At 38.0% G+C, this 25,775-nt stretch overlaps 1 protein-coding gene and 1 non-coding gene across 2 annotated transcripts in view; both read right to left on the reverse strand.

Moving 5' to 3' along the window:
• Positions 1–12,957: 12,957 nt before the first annotated feature.
• TRNAK-CUU (transfer RNA lysine (anticodon CUU)) lies at positions 12,958–13,030 on the reverse strand. Its single transcript has one exon. It is a non-coding gene; the product is annotated as a tRNA-Lys (tRNA).
• A 577-nt stretch (positions 13,031–13,607) lies between these two features.
• LOC134174243 (uncharacterized) overlaps positions 13,608–25,775 on the reverse strand; it is a 346,091-nt gene continuing 333,923 nt past the window's right edge. The window contains exon 2 of the mRNA XM_062639027.1: positions 13,608–13,879. Within this exon, the coding sequence (XP_062495011.1) occupies positions 13,652–13,879 (228 nt within the window). The 3' untranslated portion in view covers positions 13,608–13,651. The remainder of the gene's footprint in view (positions 13,880–25,775) is intronic.

Genomic DNA, 25,775 nt, shown 5'->3' on the forward strand with positions numbered 1-25,775 from the left:
CAGGCAGGCCTTGAATATCTCCAACGTAGGAGACTCCACAACCCCCTTGGGCAACCTGTTCCAGTGCTCTGTCACTCTCACAGTAAAGAAATTTTTCCTGATGTTCACATGGAACCTCCTATGCTCCAGTTTACACCCATTGCCCCTTGTCCTATCACTGGACAAACCTCAATATGGCACACCCCCAACCTCAATGACTTAACATTTGTGTCCTTGGAATGCAGCTGGGTGACAATCCAGGGACTAGTGAAGCCAGCAACTCTTCATTTACCAAAGTGGTGAAGTGTGGAACAACAAAGAGTCATGAAGAATTAGCTCAGGCAGGAGGTCTCAAAAATGTATGTTTTACAAAAACTCAGAACCCCAAATCTTTCAAAACTGTAAATTAGGCTAAGACCTTTTTCTTCCATTTCTAACCTTCTGTAGCTTCATCTCCTTATTTTCCTATTTTCTTTCTCTCCAGCCTTCTATGGGAATTTGTTAGCCTCAGTAGTGTTTGTGAGAAAATTTTCTTACCTAATTTTGTAGCAAAGCAGCAATGTACTCTGTAAATTGGTTTTACAGTCTTTATAATACCACTGGCTACTCAGCATGAGGGTATTTGCATTCCTAATAAAATAAAATAACACATCTAGAAAGATATTTGCTGATGGGAACAGCATGGTTCCTGTGTGTGGTCCATAATAGAAACCTTGAATGTAATTTTGGCTTTCTTGGTGTGCCTAAAGTGGATATATTCTGAGTTATTTATTCAGTTATTATGACATGTATTTTAAATATATGCATTGCTATGAGTAGTAAATAAATAGATGACAAGGAATGATACATTATGCCACAAAGAAGAGGAAAAGTTTTTCCTTTCTACACTTCCCAATAACTTCATTTGATTTAAACTACTATTTAAGAGCACTCTCAGATAAATGTTAAGTTTCATCTGTGTCTCAGGACAATTATGGTTATATTTTAGATCCAATTTATTGTAAGTAATTTAATTTGCTAAAATTTATTCATAATATTTTGTATGTAGGCAGTGTCATGGGATTAGCAGCCAAGATTTCCATCTTGAATTCAAGTCTAAATATTCTGTATGCAGAATTAAACTCAAACTGCAGTCAAAATTTGTGGTTTTTTTTAATGTTGCCTTTTGAGAGAACTAGATCATTATGCACCCTGGTCTTGCTATCCAGTGATTGGTACATTCAGTTTGAACAAAGAAAAGGTAACTTTGGGTTCTCTAATACTGTAAAGCATATTAACCCCAGCTCTCCTACTCTTTATTTATAAGGTCAGACTGCTTTTCTATGGTTACTGTTGTCATGTAAAGGAACTGTACAACTCTACCCAGTAAACACAAGTCCTGGACCCCGACAAGGAGAAGGTGAGCATTTCATTCCATCTCAAAAGGAGGCTAAGCACTCACTGGAAATAGGAGTTGTGATTTGTTTAAATACTTGGTATTGGCCTCTAAATGAGTTGCTAGTGGTGAATTAGGTTATTAAATGTTTAAAAACTGTGGGTTTAGGAATTTTGTGTTAGAACATCTATTAGACTATCTTTTCTGATTGTATCAATTTTGCAGCTTTAGATTTCAGAAAACTTCATGTGATAATCTAGCATTTGTTAGGTCTAATTTCTGTTTGAAGAAGAATGTGTAAAATTTATTAATGAGAGGAAGCTGCTAGCAAACAAAAATTCTTCGCATAGAACTTTACCTGAGGATTTATGAGATAAGATGATGTTATTTGAGAAAAAGAGTCTTGAACTTCACAAACTCAAGAAAATCCTAAAGGCAGATAAGATTCAAGGAGATAATATTTGAAGTGGTCAGTAATTGAGGACCTGATGACCTGAGCAGTGACAGTTGGGCATGTGAAGAAATCAAGTGTCATCATGACAGGTACAAAATTTATTTGGTCATCTCTAAACCATGTTCTATATCTCTTCAATAAATTAAACCTAATCCTTCATAAGCATGTTTTGCAGTGTTTGGAGCAGAGGGCAATATCCTTCAAAGACAGAGAAATCCTCTTCTATTTTTGCTTTCAGTCCAATCACTTGTAAATGGATAAAGTTGCTGAATGCACCCTCCTTGCTGTCAAGTTTTAATTAGGTGTGAAACCATCATCTCACAGTGAGCTTCCTTTGCCCTTAGAGGCTTGCTTCCTTTCACTTTGAAATTCATCTGGCAAGGCATGTCCCTTTCAATAGCTTCTGCTCTCATCTGACTCTCTCATAATGCCTGGCAACATCTTTCTTTATCCTCCCAGCTTGATATTGCCTTTATATTCCTTTTCATCCTGCAGTGAAATATTTGTTATTGAATAAACTGTTTTCTGAATTGGTGGATACTGTTCAATTCCACATACTTTGTTCGCTGAGAATTAAACTCTCACTTGAAAATGTAATGAATATCCTATGATTTCTAGGAATAAAAAGGGAAAAAAGTAAAATAGTGAGTGATTTAATTGTATTATATGACTTGTTAAACTACATTCACCACATACCGTAACAGGACAGCAACAACTGAGCTGATGCCAACAGCATGAGAAGAAAGCAAATCTGAACTTAAATTTAACTTTGCAACATAGACTTAACTTCAGAGGCTGGAAAATTCAGTCCATCTCCCAGCTTCCCTCACCAACTCAAAGCTGTAAGGACTGCAACTTCAGACTGCTACAAGAAAATATCTACCTGCAGAAGCTGTATGACTTTCTTGTGTTAGGGCATGGTGAAATACAGAGGTGCAGGAAAGGTCTAAATCAGCTATAAGTTCCACTGTGTCTGGTAAATGGTAGCTTATCACAGACCCTTGAAATAGTATAAATGGCCTATTCTTTATGGCAAGAAATATGGTTTCAGCTTAGGGAAGTGCTGCCCACTGTTCACATTTGGTATTTGTGGCTGTAACAGAGCTAGACACACTTTGGCAGGGTCTAGCCTGTGAGGTTCTCCTAAAAGGAAAATTCATAACATGAAATTATCCCGCTAGTTACTAGGGAATCAGGATGCTCCTTACCAGTTGAGGTAAAATGAGTTAAATCTTTGCACCCTTGTAAGAAAAAAAAAAAAAATGTGTCAAAGCCTAAAAGGAGGCGCAACGTGCCATAGCAGAAAAAAATGCAAACCACAAAAGTACTGAGGCTGTTAATCCGTGACAAGTTTTTGTAAATACAAAAGATTCATAGCACATTTTTTAAATGCCTTGTACTATTTACCACAGTATCAGGATTTTCATTCCTTCTGGTCTTGCACATGTTTTATACTTTTACTTGAGTTAGAAGCAGTGTGAGGTTATACCTGCAGAAGGGCAGAGCAGTGACAGAGCTGTGATACTTGACAGCAAGGTTTGATTTATGCCTGTGATTTACAAACATCAGTTCAGTTTTATGATATCTAATGTGAGAACCTAAGGGTTAATAAGAGAAAAAAAAATATTGACGGACTTTTCTTAGTCCAAGTTCTAAGTCCAAAGCTTTATCTCAGATTATACAGTGAATCATACTGTTAGGGTAATAGATCTCCAGAGCTTTCATGATAGATGAGATTATTACATGCTGCAGCTGTATGAATCATGTGGTATTTAATTTAAAATCTGAACTGTCACATTACTTTTGTGTAAACTGTACTATGATTTTGCTAGGCCTTGTAGAAAGATTTTGCAAGCATGATTAGCATACACTATTAATTTTACATTAGCTTAATAAAAGCGTAAAACAAGGACTAGGACTAGGTGGATCATAGTTTTCTAGAGAATTGTCAGTTTACCAGTTTACTTGCTGTTAGATGAACTAGATTATGGTTCTTGATACGGTCATATTCTTGTTGATTCCCAATTCTTTTCTAAGGAGAAGTGAGGGGCGCAGCTGGGTGGTATTATTTGATATTACCGTGATACCATCCTAAAACAGACCTGTTGCTTTGGTATCAAGGCAGGTATAATGCCTGATAAGAGAAGGCTTAAAGCCAGGTACCAGGTTGAAAGTGTACTGTTTATTCACAGAAAAAGGTTGGTAAGTGATTCAGCTGTTTTGTGCCAGGGGAAGATGACTTCTGTGCATTGCCTCGCCCCTGTAGCAAGGCCATGTGGCTCATATCAGGCAGGTGAGAGAATCTAGGGTACTTCCTGGAAGAACTGTGGTGTTACTTCCTTCAAGACCAACCTGAGACAAGCTTATGGTTGCTCTGACAACTGACAATCTCTGGCCATTGCCAGCTGAGTATCATTTCCCTATATTTCTCTCAACTTGGGTAAACAAGAAAACCAAATGCTGAAGGCTAAAATCTACTAAAAAGAGTTGAAATAACAGAAGCAGTCAGAAGGAGAATGAGGAAGTGAATGCGTGAATTGCTCCATGCTGTTTCTGTGCTGATTATATGTTTGATTCGCCTTTCCCAATTTTGAACTTTCAAAGCAGTTTATATCTTTCTTTGTGTTTTATTAAATCTGTGCACACCTTTACCTTTTCTAGTTGCAGATCAAAAACCTGAAATGGTGGTTGGAAGATTACAAACTCATCAGAAGTTCCCATCAGCCACCAGAAGCTTAGTCTTAATAACACTCGTTTAGCCAAAATTTATGTGTAAGTTTCATTTCATATGTAGAAACCTCCTTTTTGTCACTCAAATATTATGTTAGGCGGGGAAAGTCTTACAAAATTACCTTGTTGATCTTCTAAAAGTAATGGTGTCAGGAAATACGTCATAGACCCTTATGAACAGGTATTTTACTGCTACTTGGAGTTGTGTAGCTGATTGAAAACTAGCATTGCTAAGAGCTGATAGATTAATTTCCTAAGTGCTTTCATTAATTGTCTCCCTCTTATTGCTGATAGCAAAATACAGATGCCGAAGAGGAATGTTTTCTTTTGAAGAAATCGTTCAGTACAGAGTGTCTACAGTACATGTACAATAAAAAATGTTTACCCTGTAGGCAGCTTCAGAGTTAGTATGTTAAGATTAAGACCTGCATTTGCTACATACGGTGATCCCAGCAAAAAAAGTGAGCAAAATGTATCTGCAAAAAGAAGTGACGAAAAGAAGACATGCCCAGCATGTCCATTATGTACAAAGGTAAGCAAGCAGAAGTGTGTGCAATGTCCTTATGATCTCAATTTTGAGCTACAAAAGTTATTTCTTTTTTTTAATTCTGTATGACATTTGCAAAAAGTTGCTGATTTATTTGAGTTCTTAAATGGATCTGATCAAAGATGGTGTGGGGTTTTTCAAAAGGTGTTTGATGAAAACAAGCCCATCCTCTGATTCTGGTTGTCCCTTACTTTTTTAATTTTTTAATTTTTTATTTTTTTATTTTTTTTTTTTTGTACAGCCAGCTCTCTTCTGCCTGGAAGCCTGACCATTAAACAGGAAGAGATTAGGGAAAAGGAAAGGGAGTTGAATGCCCCTCTGTATCATCATGATGCAGTGTGCTCAACTCACTTTTTGTTCCAGGAACTACAAGTTAGTTCTGAGACTGAGGCTAGATGTCATCAGGATGCAACCTGGAAATCACAAAGAACTACAATTAAGAAATGATATGAAGGAGAAGAATGGGTGTCTGAGATCCTTTTCACATTCTTTCTTATGGTTTTTGTGGTTATTTAAATCACAAGCCTGATATATTTTTTGTGTACTCATAAGCACTGAAGCCAGGAAAGATCCCTTTCTAATTTTGTGAGTTTTTATTTTATAAGTATATTCAGAGACATTGCAAGGCCTACTTCTAGCCTATCAATTGTAAGAACTGTAAAACAGAAGAACATACACATATAAAGATTTTTGGAGGAAGTACACACGCAGTCTGAGACCTGGCTTATGCTCATGCTATGCTGCTGATAGTCCTGTGACCGAGTTTTCTGCAAGCAGCCTACTTAGTGGATCAGTCTCGCTCTGCTCCAATAATACATCTCAAGACTAAAGATAAAACTGTAAGGGTTGACAACCGTGTAGTTTTATCTTTCTGCTCTTTCATGAAATTTGATAAAGAAACTTGGCAGGTTGCTTCTCATTCTTCTTAGCTTGACTTAGTGGCTCTTATCTGTGTCAGGCAACCACAGCAGGATTTAGTTTCAGAAACTAGAAAAGGATGGGATACAGGTTATTTTAATAGTTGCTTGCTTGGTTTGTTTTTATGCAAACTTTTATTCTCACTAGCATCTACAAAACCTATAGAAAAGATTTATTCCTACTTCACAGTTCCCAGGTAATATCGGATCACGTTTGCACAAAGTATCAGTGATAACTTTAAAAACTGTTAAAATGTACTTCAGTGAAGTACATCCGTAATACTTTAACCTTGTTTTGGCTTTGCTGCTAGCAACGTTAAATCAGGGTTACTAATGCCAAGGAGTCAGCTAGTGGGTGAATTTTTCATTTGAACATAAATGTATTCACGGTTTGTCTGCTCAAGTAAACATGGCTTTTTTGGCTGTCAGGCAACTGAAAACACTCACACGAGGTCGAATCTGGTGTAAACAGAAACCTGTATTTTAAAGCACAGAGAAAACATGCAACATTTTTTCAACGTTTTGACCTCTTATTTTTCCTCACAGTTATATATACTCTGTGTAGGAAAGCCTTTTACTACTGTCTCTATTCCTGCTGGCAAGATCAGTTGTTTAAAGCTCCTTTTCCCTCACAGGCCTTGCTGTTTAGTAGAAAAGCCCGATGCAATCTTGTTCAATAGCTGCCCTTCAGACAATTGAGCTTTCTGTGCTGACAAGTGTGCTGGGAACTCTTTGACCTTCTCTTTCACATTCCCTGTTGCACAAATAACACTGAGTTATTTGTGAGTTGTGGCTTCCACACATAGCACAGTGGCTGACTTCACCAGTTACTGCAGTTCCATTATCCCTCTCAAACAAAACGGAAAAGCACTGTGACTTGGAATCATGGAAATTACAAACCTGATCTCCAGCTGTAAAAGCTGGCACAACTTTCCTAAGGCTGATGCCAGTTTAGAGCAGCTGAGGTTCTCAACTTGCAGGGGAGGAAAGGAATTTTGAGATTTACAATCCATTTTGCATATAGTGATATAGTTAAAAATGAAAGTGACTTTTGCAATATAGTTTGTCTTGGAGTAGGATGCTGGCGGTAGAATTTAAATTCTGTGTTGATGGGGATTCAACAAAATGCTCTGCTTTTTCTTCTCTTTCTTCAATTGAGCAGTAGCACAGCTATAGTGTTTGTGGTGTTAGAGAGAAAGACTTGAAATGGATCTAGTTTGAGTTTGAGCTATATTTTGGGGAGGATTTTTTTTTACTGTTGCACACCAGTTGCACCTTCATCTCAAAAGCAACTGTATTTCCAGATGGAAAAAAAAATTGTAGTCTTATAGCTACAATATTGTAGCATTGTAGCTTTCCAGCTATTCCTGATCTGGAAAACGTTGTTGAGGTTATATAATCTAGTATGAGTTTGTATTCTGGTGAAAATGAGAGCATAGGATCTCTACTTTTTTATTCCAAAATCCCACAGAAGATGAACACTGAAATAGCAGGTAGCCTGATGAGATGGGCATGAGTCTTAATTGTAAGAAACTGCTCTCCTAACTCCCAAGCATGCATCCTAATGACCTCTTTTAAATAGTGCAAGGAATCTAAATGGCTTTGAAACCAGAAGTCAGGAGCCTTATTCTGAAGATTGCTCAAGTTCTATCATAGGGGCCCAGAAGTATCTAATCAAATCTGTAACTATGCACTTTTACTGTGGAATAAAAAATCCATAGTGAATATATGAATTCCACTCTGATTCTCTTCACCTCAAGTCTGATATCTTCCTGTGTCCGTGTTGCATTTCACATTCAACTGCAAAATGTTTCTTCCCAGGAATACACACGTAAATGGGTATGTGTCTTGGTATCAATATCATTGTAATAGATACCTTGTTTCCTCATTGAGTTGGGGCATCAGAAATTAACAAGATTAACAGGTTAGCGCTCCATAAACTGATTCCTGCATGAGATGAAAGGAAGTAAGTCTGTATATTTAGGATGGGACATTGAATCTGAAAAAAAAATGCTGTGTTGCAGCTGGCTTTTGTGATGGATGGTACTATAGGTAGAGATGAAAGCCTGGACTACCGTGCATCATCACAGTCTGTGATTTGATGGCTGTGCTCTTCTAATATAAAAGTAACAGGAAAAAGTGAACATTTCTTCAGCAACCATAGCTGTTAAGAAGAAATTTCTCCCTGCTACATTCAGAAACTATGACTGCCCAAATGCAACATTAACAAGGAAGTTTCACAGTGTTGGGTTGCTTCCTGCTGAAAGTAAGACTAAAACAAGCAAGCAGAGGGAAAGAAAGAGTAGTTAAAGACAGACTGGCAGAAGCAGCAGCTAGAGGTCTTTGTTCAGTTACTTGCCTGCTATGATGGTTACCTCTGAGGCATAGCAAACTCCTAATTTCCAATCTACTTTTTATAGTAGCTAGCCACACCTTCAAAGTTAACTCAAGATAAGTTGCCAGGGAGTATAAAAGGGAAAAAAAAAGAAAAAAGCATGTAGAAAACATTTTAACCTAAATAAAAGTGCTGTGCAGAGTTAATAATGACTATTCTGACAATAAAGAGTAGAAATTATTTTAATAGAAAGAGGAAATTAAAATATTCATGTCATTTTGGAAGGCTGTGATCTTGAATAACAATAAAAATGAGGCTGAGCACTCTAACGTCTAAAAAGGAGAGGGGAAAACATTCCTTTCAATGTTTCTAATGTTCTGCTCTAGTTCCCAATAATCATTATAATAACAATTACTCAATAATATTGGTGCATGATTCCTGCAAGCCTTAAGACAATACGTCTGATGAGGATTTATTTCTTTTTTCATGGCTTTTATTTAGTCATGCAAACTTCTATGAAAAACAGATAGTTGCCTACAATGTAAGGGAAAATAAAGAAGAATGCAAAAAAATCCCCTGAAGACACAAAGAATAAAAACAGCAGAGAGCCTATGATGAAAGTTCAGACTGCATCTCACTGGAGGGGGTCAGCCAGGTTATTTCCAAAGGCCCTTTCTCCAAGGAATCTAGGTTGTGGTAATTTGCTTAAGTTTTGCCACTGGCTTTGATGCCATTCAGCTACTGCAGTTGCACAGTTTGCAATTCTTTCCTCTGAACTTATATAGGACAATATATTACAGAGGGGAAGAATAGCTCTGTTAAAAGACAATTTGAGATACTTAGCTCATAGTTATTAACTCTGTTCCAGTGTCACACAGCTGTCCCAACCAAGCATATATGAGGTGCTATTCAGCTAGATTCTATATGAACTGTATTCTGAAGTGTGATACACAATTATGGAGTATTTTAGAATTTATTTAAGAGTATGTTAGACATGCAGATATTTTGGAAGTGCTGGAAATTCCAGACATTTGGAAATGCTGGAAGTTGCAGTCTGCATTTTCATTAAGGCCCAGAAATACCACAAAAGTCTTCAAATGACTTTCAAAATGTCAAAATGAATAGACATTAGAAGGCTGATGTCTCTGTCACTTGATGGGTTAAATAATTTTTATATTATAATTAAATAAATTATATATATATAAATATAATTATATTTATAATATAATTATAAATTAAATATAATAAATTATAATTAAATAATGCTGCTTTGAACACTTTTATTTCTCTGATTATGAACACCTGTTTCACAACTATCGTTCATTTCTAGGGGTTAATATTCACCCATGTTTGCATGCAGGTTTCTTATCTCTGTCTTATGTCTGAGATTTTGACTCCTTTTATCTCAGGAGTAAAATATCCATTTAACTTAGAGAACAAAAAAACAAGCCTTCCAGATTATAATTGGCATTTCTCCACATTTATGACCTTAGACAGTAGGTGAAATACAGTTCCTACTGGACTGTACTTGTTTTTTCTCTATTTCTCATTTTTTCAAGTATTGCATTATTCCATAGTGTTATTTTTTTTTTTAATAGAAAGTATTATCATGCATTTTTCCATGATTTCCAGCACAAATAACTGTGTTTCTGAGGCTTGAGCCACCAAATTTTACCTAAAGTGATCTATTGACTGTGTGATTTCTTGGGTTATTTATTTATTTGAGTAGGAGTTCTGAATCTTTGCTTTCAGTTTTATGTATGGAAAAAGACCTTTACGTACAAGAGAACCAGGCTTAGGCTTGCAGTGAAAAGAAGCAGGTAAACTTGTAAGAATATAAGCAAGTTATTTTGTGATAGGAGGCTTTTTTCTGTTTAGCTATACTTTTATTTAAAACTTTTAGAGATGAATCAGTCTACTCTGATTTTTTAATAGTAAATCACAGGAAACCTGGGATTTGGACAAATGTTTTTTGCCCAGAATCTTTGTTTTCTCTGCATTGCTGACTTTTACATTAAAGCCTATTGCATCAGTATTTCACTTAGCTGGCAAAGCAGCAGGTGGAATGTTTGAATATCTGCCCATCAGACGTGGAATCACACCTCATTTATTGAGAGAATTTCGCCCATTATAATTCAGGCCATTTTGACAGGAGCACTTGTCCTTTTATACACTGTGCTGGGACATGATTTAAGTTATCTGTATTAAAATTTACAACACTGAAGGCTTTTCGAGATCAACTTTCACTAAGTTTTCTATAAATCACTATGCTAGGAAATCCATTCATTGTCTCAATTTGTAAAATTTGTTTTGAACACCAGTTACATATAATGTGTACCAAATGAAATCCTGTTATACGAATTTATTAACTAACTACTTTGTTAATGAGAAGCTACAAGTATAAAAGTGGTGCTGAGGTATGATTCTAATGACTGTATGTTTTATGAAACTAGCAAACCTGAACTGTAAAAATTATGATATGTAGAGTTGAGGAGATGGGTTTTGTGTTTTTTCAGCAAAAAAAAATTATGCACACTGAATAGCCCTGGAGGTTCTCCTCTGATAATAAGACTGGCTTCTGACTCCAAAGTTCTCTAGAAACCAGATTTCTTGATCAAATATATGTCTTCTGACGTGTCATGATCTTGTGTCTTTGGGGAAGGGTACTTGCTGAAAGTTGAATTACTGTGTTATGTTGAACTAGAGGGTTCTGTGGTGCATACAAGGTGAGCACAACAAATTGCCAGGACTCCTGTGATGATGTATTTGTGTTGAAATGCTTAAATAACTGACATATAGTTTTACTTATCATTGTATTTTGGGGATTTTCATGCTTTGCTGAAAATTTTTAGGGAACCTGAAACTTTTTGTATAAATATTACTTTAGTGTAAGCCCTTTACACAGCTATAGGAAAAGTCAGATATGCGGGAACACTGAGATGTGGTTGCTGTAGCGTAATAAAATGCAGAGGTCACAGTAATGTAATACACCAACTGTTGCAACTGTGGTCTAAGCAACCAAGGTAGTTTCACTATACAATTCATCTGACATTAATGAAAAAGTGTATAAAAATGGGTTGCTTATGGACTTCTTAACTTCTGTAGCTTAAAGAAATATCGAGTATACCCAAAGGCCTAAATTGCCAGATTCTTGAGTGTTGGAGGTAATAAAAATAGGTTATGAAGACATACACAGTGCAAGTATCCCATTCCAGATCCTCCAAGCAGAGAGAGCTGATCCTCTGAACGCCAGAGCAGCTCGGTGCTGTTTGCATTTCATAGCTATTTGCCAGCCATTGTCTGCAAGTTAGTGAGCTCTCATTACCCAGTTCTTGGCCAGGCTTCTTAGCTGGGGCACAGCTCTCAATAAGCACGACTAGATTGCTCTCAGGGCTATGATGGCTTGTGTCCACCTGTCTCTGGTGTCTCTGCTCCTTGCTTTTCCACACTTCTTGGTCTGGGGTTAATGCTGATGGAGCCAGGTTAGGTCTGACACGTGTTTGGCAGCCCTAAAGATACCCTGCCTTTTGCCTCCCCTGTCTTCTTCACTGTGTGGTGTGTCAGAACTGGTGCCCAAAGGGTCTGTTGCATTACTCTCCTTATTTAATCCCTGGTGCAGAGCTTGTGGATTAAAGAAGACAGTGAAGAAAGTAGTTTTTAGTAGTTTTGCCATACAGAAGAAAGACCCCTTAAAGGCCCTTAACCAAGACCCTATTTTCACAGCAAATGAAGTACCCTGATGGTGTTTTTACCATGGTTTGTAAAGAATTTCTAGAATTGTGAAGGTCTAGAGAAAAAGTACTACTTTTGACAACCTTAACAAAGTTCAGAGAAATATTACAATATTGGCAGAAGTTGCTTGCTTTTCAAAGCTGACTTTTTTATACATGTTTTTTTATACATTTCTGTGTTCTTCTAGTGTATTCAGAAGTAGTGGTAAGTTTATTTACAATATAACTATAAATCCTTCACTTTTAAATAAAGCTGAATATAATGACAATGCATAACTTGTCATTAGAGGTGAAGTAGTGTTGTATGTTGTTGTCCTGGGTTCAGCAGTAGCAGTCATTTTTCCCCTTCTTGGTAGCTGGTGCAGTGCAGTGTTTTGACTTTCAGCTCGGGAACAGAGCTGATAACAAGGATGTTTAGGTTTGGCCAAGGACTTTGTGAGCCTCATGATCTGCCAGGGAGGAGGGGAAGCTGGGAGGAAGCAGAGACAGGACACCTGACCCAAACTGACCAAAGAGGTATTCCATACCACAGCACGTCATGCCCAGGATGTAACTGGGAGTTAGCCGGAAGGACTGGGAGACGGCAGGGCTGGAGGAGGTATCGGTCAGAGCTTGGTCGGGCTGGGGGGGGAGAGTTATCGGTCGGCTGGTGGTGAGGTGTTGTATTCTCTTCCCTTGTTATTTCCTTTATCATTATTATCATTGGTGGTAGCAGCAGTGATTTGTGTTATACCTTAGTTACTAAACTGTTCTTATCTCAACCCGTGGGAGTTGCATTCTTTTGGCGTCTCCTCTCCGTCCCTCCGAGAGCAGGGGGAGGGCAAGAAAAGGGGGGGAAGTGAGCGAACAAATTACCTGACTGGGTTTAAACCACGACAGTTCTTTTTGGCGCCCAACGTGGGGCACGAACCCACGACCCTGAGATTAAGAGTCTCATGCTCTACCGACTGAGCTAGCCGGGCAGTGGCATGGGGCATGGCGTATGTTTCCAGCCACCCGGTGGTTGCTTCCACCATGGTAAGCACATGGCGCTTGCCTTGGCGGGTTGGTGGCAGTGTGATATAGTCAATCTGCCAGGCCTCCCCATATTTATACTTCAACCATCGTCCTCCATACCAAAGAGGCTTTAACCGCTTGGCTTGTTTAATTGCAGCGCATGTTTCACACTCATGAATAACCTGGGCAATAGTGTCCATTGTTAAGTCCACCCCTCGATCACAAGCCCATCTATATGTTGCATCTCTGCCCTGATGGCCTGAAGTGTCATGGGCCCACCGGGCCAAAAATAATTCACCTTTACGTTGCCAATCTAAGCCCATCTGGGCCACTTCAATCTTAGCTGCTTTATCCACTTGCTGGTTGTTCTGGTGTTCCTCAGTGGCCCGACTCTTGGGTACATGGGCATCTATATGACGTACCTTCACCACCAGGTTCTGCACCCTGGCAGCGATATCTTTCCACAGTGCAGCAGCCCAGATGGGTTTACCTCTGCGTTGCCAGTTGCTCTGCTTCCACTGCTTCAACCACCCCCACAGGGCATTTGCCACCATCCATGAGTCAGTATAAAGTACTGGCCACTTTTCTCATTCAGCAATGTCCAGGGCCAGCTGGATGGCTTTCACCTTGGCAAACTGACTCGATTCACCCTCTCCGTCAGCAGTTTCTGCAACTTGTCGTCCAGGACTCCATACAGCTGCCTTCCATCTCCGATGCTTTCCCACAATACGGCAAGAGCCATCAGTAAACAAGGCATACTGCTTTTCACTTTCTGACAGTTTATTATATGGTGGGGCCTCTTCAGCACGCATCACCTCCTCCTCTGGTGACATTCCGAAATCTTTGCCCTCTGGCCAGTCCATGATGACTTCTAGAATGCCTGGACGACTGGGATTTCCTATTCGAGTTCGTTGTGTAATTAGTGCAGCCCATTTACTCCATGTAGCATCGGTTGCATGATGTGTAGAGGAGAGCCTGCCTTTGAACATCCAGCCCAGCACGGGCAGCCGGGGTGCCAGAAGGAGCTGTGCTTCAGTGCCAATCACTTCCGAAGCAGCTCGAACCCCTTCATAGGCTGCCAGTATCTCTTTCTCAGGTGGGGTATAGCTGGCCTCAGATCCTTTATATCCCCGACTCCAAAAGCCGAGGGGTCGACCTCGAGTCTCCCCTGGAGCTTTCTGCCAGAGGTTTCAGGTAGGACCGTTCTCCCCAGCTGCAGTGTACAGCACATTTTTTACATCTGGTCCGGTCCGGACAGGTCCAAGGGCTACTGCATGAACTATCTCGCGTTTAATTTGCTCAAAGGCTTGTTGCTGCTCAGGGCCCCATTTAAAATCATTCTTCTTCCGGGTCACATGATAGAGATGGCTTACAATCGAACTGTAATTTGGGATGTGCATTCTCCAGAACCCCACTGCACCCAAGAAAGCTTGCGTTTCTTTGCTTGATAGCATCTCTAAAATAGGGAAAGCTAAAATGTTTGGTATAGAAAATACCAATGCTGCTTAGTTGTAGGCTTAAACCAAGGTTATTTTACAGGCTTCAAAAACTGATTTTTAATAGAAATGTAGGAACTCAAGTAAATAAACATTTAAAATTCTAGTTAAAGTTTCAAAAGGAACAGGCCATTCCTATGTAGATATAAGTAAAAAGAACTGAATTAAGGGCTAATAGTAAATTTAGCACATTGTGTCCAAATCTACAGTATTCATAATTTTCTTTAGTAATAATATAATGCTCTGAAGTGAAGTAAATCCATTAAAAAATAAGCATAGGATAAACTGCAAAGAAATGAACTATTACTTCATTTTAAACCTTGCTCAGAGTTAGGAAAACATGTCTTAATAGGTCTCCCCAATTTTTTTTTTCACTTTTTGGGGTATCCTGCTTATCCTGTTCTTCATTTCCAAAGCAACAAAATGCTTTTTCTGTTTTCTTTGGACCCTCACATCTCTAGATGAAATTACAAGGCAATTCATGTATTCAACCTGAGTTTATGCAGTAGAGTTCAGGGAAGGAGAAAGAGGCATTTCCTACATGTAGATTGTGAAAGTGATTCAAATGCAAAAAGGAAAATGTGGCACCTTGTCTCTGCTGAGCCTGGTTAAGGTATTACTTTCTCCCAGCCTCAGCTGGATATCCTTGGGTGTCACTCAGGGATCAATCCTGGTGAAAACAGCTGGACAAAAACAATTGCAACCAATGCAAAAGAGAAGCTGGATTCTGGACTTGATGATGTCTTGTCCCTCTGAACAGTCGCTCTGAACAGTGAAGCATCATCTCTAACCCTGCCACTTCATAGACGCTAATAGCATAATTGATGTAAAGACATGCAAAGTCAGTGCCAGTGATAGTCCCACACTATTTCTGTAGTCAGTATGAGAGGTGCAGGTGCACAGAGGAGTGTATGCTGCCTTCTCTTCAGTGAGAGAGTGGATGTGATTTTTCCAGCTCCTCCATGTGTGCTTGTTTGAGATGCAGCAGCTGGAAGTCCAGTGCTTAACTGAGAGGCCCAAGCCATTAGCGGGGATCATTGCTCCTCCTCCTTTGTAAACACTTCATGAATTTGCATGATTGCAAGTACCCTCACTTCAGGGATGACATTATGAGATTTTAATGCTTCACTAAAATAAGAACATTAACTCTGATATCGTTTTGATGCTTTTAAATTATGCTCTTCTGAGCAAATATCATGGAACTCTATCAATCTGCAATTTGAAACTATTTTGAAGCAAGTCGCTTCAAATCTACTTTAAATTTTTGGAGTAAAATTTAGCTTTCAGAGTTTTCCTGTTTTCCTATATTTTAGGGACAAAATTCCTCTTTTATATATTACATGCAGTAAGAGAGAGAAGGGACTCATAAAACCTCTGTGTTAGAAGTTATCCAGTTTAAACTGTGGCTCAGGTTCCATGTTTTGAGGGCCAGATGCAAGAAATATGGGGTAAAATGCATAGGCTATATTACACAGCAATTGGATGAGCACAGCTGTCCCCTATGGTATCAAGATGCATGCATCTCAAGTTTTTTCCAGGATAACTATTGTTGTTTCTAGAAATACAGAGTATTTTGTATGAAACTCACTACACTTTCATTAGGTTCATTTATTCAGAGTCAGTTAGTGTCCAAAACATAGGGGAATTGCCCTGGGTTGTGGGAGGCAATGATTTCCAGGCCCCATTTTCAGCTTTGAGACTGTTTCAGAAGGCTTGGCTGAGGGAAAATAATTTTAAATTCTCTGAATTTCCCATCTGTGCAAATGTGGATGATGAAACTAGCTTATCTCACAGAATGACAGGAGATATAATTAGCTAACATTTGCACAGTCATCTGAAGGCTCTTTCTCTCTAAGTATTGAGCATTGTGCTTGCCAGCATGTCCAAAGAGATTTTTAGTGAACATTGTAGAATATAAAGGAACAGAAAAATATAGACATTCACAAAGTCCTTAAATTCTGCAAGAAAGGGATCAGACATTCTCAAATCAAAGATGGGAAAAAAAAATTACAGATAAGGTTGCAGTGCACAAATGTGAGAATCAGAGAAATTTTCTGGAAGCAGTCCACTAAGAAGATGGTTAGATGGGTTTCTAGCAAAGGTGGAGGAAAAGTTTATTGCTTGCTGGAAATACCCATGTAACAGGTAAAAGCTTGGTAGCGTAGAAGTTCTTAGAAGTCCTAAATGTAAACGGATATTAACTTAAAGTGTTTCTAGATGACAGTAAAACGGAACCTTAAATAACTACATATAAGAACAAAGTTCTGCTAAAAAATTACTCCTTTTTCTATCAGGCCACAGCTTAGCTTCACAGAAAATGCTATACCACACTTTAATAGCAAGGCAAGGTATGAAATGTTAAATGGAATTCAGATCTGAATTCCAACAGGGACAACCAAGTGGCAAGTTAATGAAAGGAGCTTTATCTTCAGATGAGATGAGCTGCTGAGTATCTCAGAAGTTCAAATTACCACCTTTTGTGATGGCAAATAGCAGTATATGAGTATCAGTTTTGAGCAATTAGCTTAATAGTGACAATTACAAAACCACAGTGCAGAATACCTATTCCTCAGACAAGCATCGCTTAAATACATGTGTAGAATGTCTTAAGGCTTAAGTAAGGGTTTAGTGGCATGCAGACCAGACTGATTCATGAAAAAGAATGATTTTCATCCTTAATACAGGAAATTTATCAGTTCTATACACTTAAAGAGCATCTTACTGATGTAGAATCTCACATCAACAGACATCTTGGAAAATAAAAATAAGCCAAAACCTCTTGGCATGAATGAGTTCCCCAGTATCACATGAGCAGCAAGAAAGCTTGCATCGTTACCTTTCTTTCATTACCCAATTCTGAGTATTTTAGTGTTTCTGCATCTCAGCACTGCAGCAAAGCCCATGCGAAACTCTATACCTTAGCTCTCTGTGAGATAATTATTCACAAGCTAGCACACACTTATTTTCATACACTTACTTTCTTCCTTCCCCAGTTCAGTGAAGCAGTAAATAGAGAGGGAAAAAAAGGCTCTCTCCAAACAACATCAGATCAGTGGTGCAGGAAATAGCAAGCAACTCCCTGCAGGAGCATATGCATTTTTAGTAAATTCTACCAGCAAATGATAATCATCCAGTTAATTATATTTAATTGCTCTCTGTATCAAAACAATAAATAATGAGAGAGTCCAGTGCTGCTTGTTGAAGATTATAACTTGACATAAAATGAGAAATACAAACAAAAGGATAAATATGCATTCAGTTCTTCAAAATAGAGCAAAAATGCTGAGTGTAGATTGTATTGATGTTGGCCAACATCTATCTCAGAGGCAGAAATTTCAGAGAAAAAGATTCCCAGGTTTTCTGGGAAAATTCTGATCGATGAATCTGCCGGAAGAAGCCACTGCCTGCAAGAACTTGAAATCATGAATACTTAAGGGAGGGGGATACATTTTTGGAAGAAAGGTGGAAGCATGAGAAATGCGGAAGAGAAAAGGATTTAAACAAATGAAGGAAATATTTTAATGATGGCAGATGTTAGGTTCCCAGGAGGAGTTACAGAAGTTGCCATAGAGATTTGCATCAAAATGTATTGGATAAAACCTTTGTAAGTAGTCTGAAGGGAGCAACTCAGTAGAGAAAATGTTGTCTTATATGATGAACTCTAACTGGTCTTTCGCAGTTTAACAATCAATAAAAAGTATGAACCCCAGAGAACATGGATTAATTAATTTATTACAAAATTCTCCTTGGCTTCTTTAAATAAAATTTAGAAGTTCATCTACTTTTGGTAGTTGCAACTGCTGGTTTAGACATGTAGCTGTCTAAACCAAATGCTTTTCTGCATTTATTTTTCAAGCTGGCATCTCTGTGTTATTCTCTTACCACCTTTTGTTCTTTTTATGGCATGTTGTCTTTTCAGACCACATCTTAGTCTCAGTAATTCCTCCACATTAATTGTGTTGTAAAAGAGGTGGGCAAAAATAGGAGATGTAGTATCTGTAAGATCATAAGCTAACCATCTGCTTGTTGAACTCAAAATTATTTCATTTGCCATTATTTTCCTCAATATCCTCTTCATATTTACCTTGGGAAGTATATTCATACTTTGTAATGAAAATGCACTTTCAGTCAAAGCAATTGAGAAGCATTTTGTTCTCATTACTTGAGGGAATTAATTAAATTCAGGTTTGAGATGTGTCCATCAATGCCTTCATGAGGGATTTGTTATCATACGAGGAAATATTCTTAGAGTTTTACAAACATTTAATTTTGAGTCCTCTGTTTTCTTAGAGTTACATTTTTTAAATATACATAGCAGCTATGTTCCATGCATTTAAACCCCTAATCTCTTTAAAAATATGATGCTGGGTGTTGCTAAATGAACTAGCTCAATGAGTAACAGTTTAACACATTTTCACCAATTTAAATGTTATTTTGACTGAGAGAATTATTCCTCCTTTTTCTCTTTCCTTCACTCTGAACTTCTCTCTACTTTGCTACATTTTCTGATCCTTTTCTGCTCTGACAGATAAGCTGTGAAATCTTAAAAGACAGTCTCTGAAAGGGAACTGCTGGAAGCCTGTCTCCTGTAGGAGGTACTCAGAGCAGGCATACAGAGTAGCCTTCGAAAAATTACTCTTTAAAGATGTCCCATTGAGATAGGAATGGTGCAGATTCTCAGCCCAGCAAACATACAATTTTTGAAAAGCATTCTTATGCTGAATTAGGATGAAACGCTGATATTTATTAATTAAAAGAAAATCACTCCTGTACAAAATAATCTTCCTGTTTACAGATTTTATTAAAACAAGCACTTTGAGACTGTAGTCCAAAAGACTATTGATTAAATTTGAACTTTGAAGAACTTGGAAAATCTTAAATGGTGTTTTCCAATGAAAAACTTTTCCTGAGCACTTATATCCCGTACAGTATTCATCTCTCTGTTTCTATATACAGCATAGAGGGTTGTGGTACTTTGATTTTATATTAGTGTCCATTAGAAGAACAAAAATAAATTAAAATTCCTTCCAGTATCTGAAGGGGGCCTACAGGGATGCTGGGGAGGGACTCTTCATTAGGGACTGTAGTGAGAGGACAGGGGTAACGAATTAAAACTTAAACAGGGGAAGTTTAGATTGGATATAAGGAGGAAATTCTTTCCTGTTAGGGTGGTGAGGCACTGGAATGGGCTGCCCAGGGAGGTTGTGAATGCTCCATCCCTGGCAGCGTTCAGGACCAGGTTGGACGAGGCCTTGGGTGATATGGTTTTGTGTGAGGTGTCTCTGCTGACGGCAGGGGGGGTTGGAACTAGATGATCTTAAGGTCCTTTCCAACCCTAACTATTCTATGATTCTATGATTCTATACAATTTTTGGAGAAATAGTGAAAAGGAAATGGGGGGGGGGGGAAAGGTAGCATTATATCCTAGCAATCATGTTTACCCTATAAGGAGCTCCAAGGTAGAACTTTAGTTACTTTCACCATGATAAAACTTTTACTTGTACATTGTTAGGCAATCATTTGTAAGGCCTCAGTTATATACAGAAACTGTCAGCTCTGATGAAATCTATTACAATTATCTTTAAAGTTTATGTTTCAATTACTTGTGTGTACAGCCTTTGATCTAGAAGAACTATGTTATTGAAAGGGAATATTCTAATTCAGTTTTTCACATTTATAAACTAATCTAAATATAAACACAGCTTATCCATCCATAGCGACACCACATCTTTCCTGAAAGTATTGTACTTGGTAAAGTTAATGCTTGTCAGTTCTCAGGTGCATTTTATTAGCAGTATTTGAGACTTTCAAATACTACTCAGTGTTTTTCATGTCTGTTACACTGCACAAGACCTGCAATAATCTATATATATCTTGTTCCACCTGCTGCTCTGTCATTTCTGATAATGGTTTTTGAACTTGCAGGACATAATCTATCAGCAAATTATTTCAAACCACAGCATTTTCTTTGGTGAAAGGTGTCAGATGTGGATCTTAAGTCCATCCGCTGGTTTAAAGGGGGGCATTTTGAATTTGCCTTTTTCCTTGGCCACAGTTGCAGCGTTACCTCAGAATTTTCATTACTCTGCATGTATAACTGAAACCTAAAAAACTGCAGGAGGCAAAACAGTGTATGTGGGACAGCTATTGCATATGTTGATGTTTTTAGTAGCAACCACTGCACACCTGATACTTTCTTTTTTTCATTCTCAGATGTTACAAAACATTCTAGTACTTTTTAGTCCTGTGTAGATAGTGAGATTGTTTAGGTAAAATTAAATTCCTCAGTTGATGTTGCTGCAGCAATTTCCCATTCTATGCAGTAAGATATTATATGACTATTGAATGTACTTTCCTGATTTCTGATCAGATATGTTATTTCAGGAGAAATATAACTGGATTCTCTTCACTGCTTATCAAATCTTCGGCATGCACCATGGCAAGGACGAAGTAAAAAAGTCAGAAAAGTCACCATCCAAAGTGGGAAGAACCTAATTACAAATGAGCTTTATAAAAGTAGTGGGAGGCAGTGATATTCCCACATTATTCACAACCTCTGCAATCAACTTACCAAAAGAATTGAAAATGAATGAGACTGCCCTTTTAGCAAAGAATGTGCTTCTTGCTTTTAGCTTGTTTAGTGGTAATAAAAACTTAATTGAGACAGTTTTCATAGTCAAAATAAGAAGGTAGTTAGTGAGCTGAGGGCCACCTATCTGCAGTGGATGTGCTAAAACCTCTGATTGCACATGCTAAAGCAATTCTACATAGAACCAAATAGTTCAGAATAGCTTGCTGGAAAAGGAGGGAAGAAGAAAATAGGTTTGTTTTTTTTTTAAATGTCTGTATCAAATAACATCAAGGACCAACATACATTAGAATGTGTAACTAACGTTACATGGAAGATAGTCAAAACTCACCCAACAGTAGCTTTGCTGATTTCTGGCAGTCATAGAGTTAAAGTGATGTACTCTGTAGTGGCTGACAATGAAGTTCCACTTTAGGTGATGTAGCGAGTTACTGTGTTCTGAAGGTGTATGTTAAGCTGACAGAGCTGTTTTAGAGTCCCAGCTAGTGACTAATGCTTTTAGTAGCCTAAAAGCATTCTCCTGATCGGTGAGTGACAGCTGTGCCAGGTTTTTGCAAGCAGTAGCCCACTGTCCAGCCAAGGTCATTGTCATGTCCCCTCCCCTCTCCTCCCAGAGCACAGATGGCCAGTGTCTCCGGGGCCAGCAGCCTACCATTATACGGTCTTTGGTATTGAAGGGACAGTATCCAGTTCACGCTCAGGGCAAGGAGTAACCTCTCTTCAGTAAACTTCTCCAGGTGGTTTCTTACCCAGGGAACAAAAAATTGTGCAGGGAATAAACCATTCCTCTGTGGTGCCTCATTAGTTTGCTCTCTCTTTGCTTTTTGCACAGTGGTATCCCACCGGTGTTTGGAGTCATTTTATGTCTTTAATGTTCAGAGCAGGAGTCACACCTCTTTTAAACATTACAAACTCCCAACTGGGAAAATATATGCCCACTCCTCAAACCATCTGTACTCATATATAAATAGAGATTCAAGAGATTTGTGACACATTCGTGCATAAAGTGAAGAACATCTCATTGTGATGGGCTAGAAGAAACTGCTGCTGGATTATTACATTCCTCAGAAAAATAACCATATTTGTGCAGCCTGTGTCCAATATTTACAACGATAATGGAGATGGAACATTTGATCATCTGGCAGTGGACCAAGAATGCTCCCACAGAACTGTGAGCAGGGATATCTTGAGGCCAACAAAATATGTCAGAAGCTTGTAGGAGGGATAACCGTTACTGAAAAGATATAGACATTTACTGACACAAAAATGTGTAAGTAAATTAGGCCATAGGAGAGTATAACAACCAGGGAAAACCGATTGGCATTTTTTCAGGCAGTACATTTGAAAATAAGTTATAAGACTTTTGGGTATATAAGCAAAACTGGATGCTTTAGAGCTGATGTAAAAACCTGGTAGATGTTTTACTAAATAGGCAAGGTTTGCAAGTAATCCTGAACCTGTTTAAGAAGATTAACAAAATAAAAGAGATCACAGTACTAAAAGTCAAGAACATATGAAAAGTGTCAGCTAGCAGTGCAAAAAATGTAGAATGTTAGACCTTAAGAAGTCAGTATATTTAGAGATAATAAAAGATTGAAATTTGGTTGATTCAGCTTGATTTATAGGGGAAGGTGTATTGGTGACAAGAATAATAAAATTATATATATACTTCATAAATAAACACTTATACAGTGTTTGTTAGGAGAGATATTTAGCAATTAATTTTGCATAACTTTTTGCATTTTAATTACTGTTTTTCTTTATATCCTGACAGTAATAAATGGTTTGTATACTAATGCAAACTGCAAGGAAGAACAAAAATAAAGCCTACAAAGGAGCTTGCTGCATATCTTTATCTCCAGCAGCTCTGACAAGAATATTTGAATATAATTGGACTTCTGGGACTACTGGTGGCAGTCTAAAGAGCTGCCTGAAAGCTGTTTAATTGCTGGTTGTTTTACAGTGATAGGTTTAATAGAAAAGGGTTTCAGCAATAGTAAAGTCTACCTTTTGTCCCCTTACTTCAGCATATCAGCAGTCTTTCTCTGGTCTGCTTTATGATGGTATTTAGGGTCATTGATCGGCTGGCTTAGAGTGAGCACAGGGGAGTGGAGAAGTGTGGAAGGTGAGTTCTGAGGCAAGAACTAAGAAAATAGCAGTGTATTCAGAACAGCCTATCTACTGCTGGGACTAAGAACTGAGACACTCACAGCCACTTCAGCTGCTCGGGGTTAAACTTGCCAGACTTATTCTCTCTTCTGAGTCAGACTTCTCTGTATTTATAATGTTAAAATCTAAGAAAAAATAATTCAGCAACAGCTGCAGTTAAGGTAGGATTTTTAAAATTGACAGAGAAATGTATTATTAGGCACAGTAATGTCTCTTATTCGAGAAACAGTATATGCTGATGCAATTAAACACATTAAAAGCATTAAAGACATTTTCAAAATTGGTCTTTGACATGCATATGCTCACAGTGATTGCACTCAAGGTCACCTGGTCCTGCAAGGGCAGCACTCAGGCATTCACTTTCTTCTGTGCCCTGCAGCACTTGCTCCATGTTTTTTAAGCTACTTTCCAGGAATTAACTCAGACACTGGAGTAAAAAGGCATCTTCTCCCATGTCTCTCCACTTCCATGCCTCACTGTGCTTGATTTGTCCTTTAATGTTTTAATAGCATCTGTAGTTTTGCAGGAAGTAGTTTATGAGTCTAAACAGATCAACATTGTTGATAAAAAATTCAAAGTATCTCACAAGAATTAATCACTGGAGATTGATGACAATAGCATATTTTTCTAACAAGAATATTTATTTTAGTCTGCTATAATGATAATACTACCAAAATTTTAAAGGCCAAGAAAATTGCAACCTGTACATCTCTGTGTTATAAATATGTGTATTATATGCAAGTGCTTTGTGCTTCAGACTCCAAGATTCAAATTAGAAGTACTATCTTTTATGGCATCTATAGTGTTGTAAACCATATAGTTACTGAATATTTACAATGCTTTATACAGTGTGGTACAACAGCAACATTTAATATATAGCATGAAAATTCATGATTGAAAATTACAGTGCAGAAATCTGTCCAATGAAGAAGTGAAAACTTCTAGCATAGTCCATGGTGTCCAGACAAAAATACAGAAATGTGCAAGGAAAGTTGCAAATTAAACAGTGATGATTGTCTAAATTTATGTCATCTTGCGAATAAGAATTTGGGCTGAAAGCCGCTTATTATCTGAAATTGAGGAATTTAACAAACTGAGCAAAAAAGGAAAAAAGGGCAGTGTTTGATGTATGTGTTTCAATGTGCAAACCATCTGAACAAAGCAGCACTTTGTAGAACATTATAATTTCAGCAAAAATTCTTATATATAACTCCAAAAGAGAAGAAAAATTGTGTTTTCTGGGATACTTCTTTAAGAAGGCAATTTTCTATAATGTCCATAAATGGGACATGTTATACATTTGGTCTAGGATCAAGATATAGGTATCTTTTGTTTTTTTTTTGCTTTGGGTTCTACCTTCTATGCAGTCATACACGAGGAGGCTTAGGTGATGCCCTACCACCTGTGAAAAAAGTCTCAGCTTGTAGCATGTGGATCAGGTTCTAGGACATGCAGACAACACGTGTTTTCTTAGCAGTACGGTTGAATGACTTTATTTGTTTTAAAACATAAGATCATAACATCATAGAATGGTTTGGGTTGGAAAGAACCTTAAAGATCACCTAGCTCTAATCCCCCTGCCATGGGCAGAGGCACCCTCCACTTGGTCCAGGATATCCTTGCTCGTCCATATAAGTTTCCTGGTGTTTTTACCCGACCTCCTCTTTGTTGGGATGTATTGCTCCTGAGCTTGGAGGAAGTGATCCTTGATTATTAACCAGCTTTCTTGAGCTCCTCTTTCTTCTGTGCTTGTAATATCTTCTGGGTGAAAAATATCTTTTCTATCCCACCATTTCCCTTCTCCTGTAAATTTCCTTTGGTAGGTAATCACTTTTGATTCCCTTGAAGGGTCTTTCAATATTGAAGCTAGTGTTACATTGACAGTTACAGTAAAACAGAAGGAAGGAGATTTTAAACCCATGTTTTAATATTACTTTATCTCACTTACAACTTTTCATGCAGCCAAATTTCCATACATGTCAAGCCTTGATCCATTATAATCATACCAGCTGAAATTAAATGGCAGTTAATATTTATAGGGAGATCTACAACTTCATGATTTATGATCACTGAAAAGAATTATGGCAATCCCATAATTTCTTGTAATAAATTCACATCTATCTTACAGTTCAGTAAATCCCAGAAGTGTGTTCTGGCTATTCTTTTGTCCAGCCAACAAGAAGTACACCACTGGAACACACTTGCTACCAACAAGGTACACCTGGATTAAGCACTAAAGTTTATTCATGTTTCTTCTGCTCGAGGTATCTCTTAGATCCAAAGAAATAATAAAATATTCAGGGCCTAATTAATGAACACATTTCTAAGACCATGACCTGGTTGCCAAAAGCTGGGAGCGTAAAACTGGAAGGAGGCTAGATAGCATTGTAAAGCCTTTCATGATCTCCTTGTTACCACTGAAACCTAGTCTACATTATCGTACATTATGTCTCTACC

This window comes from Pezoporus occidentalis, unplaced genomic scaffold (assembly GCF_034315485.1).
Source record: "Pezoporus occidentalis ecotype Australia unplaced genomic scaffold, CSIRO_AGI_Poc_V1 ctg115, whole genome shotgun sequence".
Lineage (NCBI taxonomy): Eukaryota > Metazoa > Chordata > Aves > Psittaciformes > Psittacidae > Pezoporus > Pezoporus occidentalis.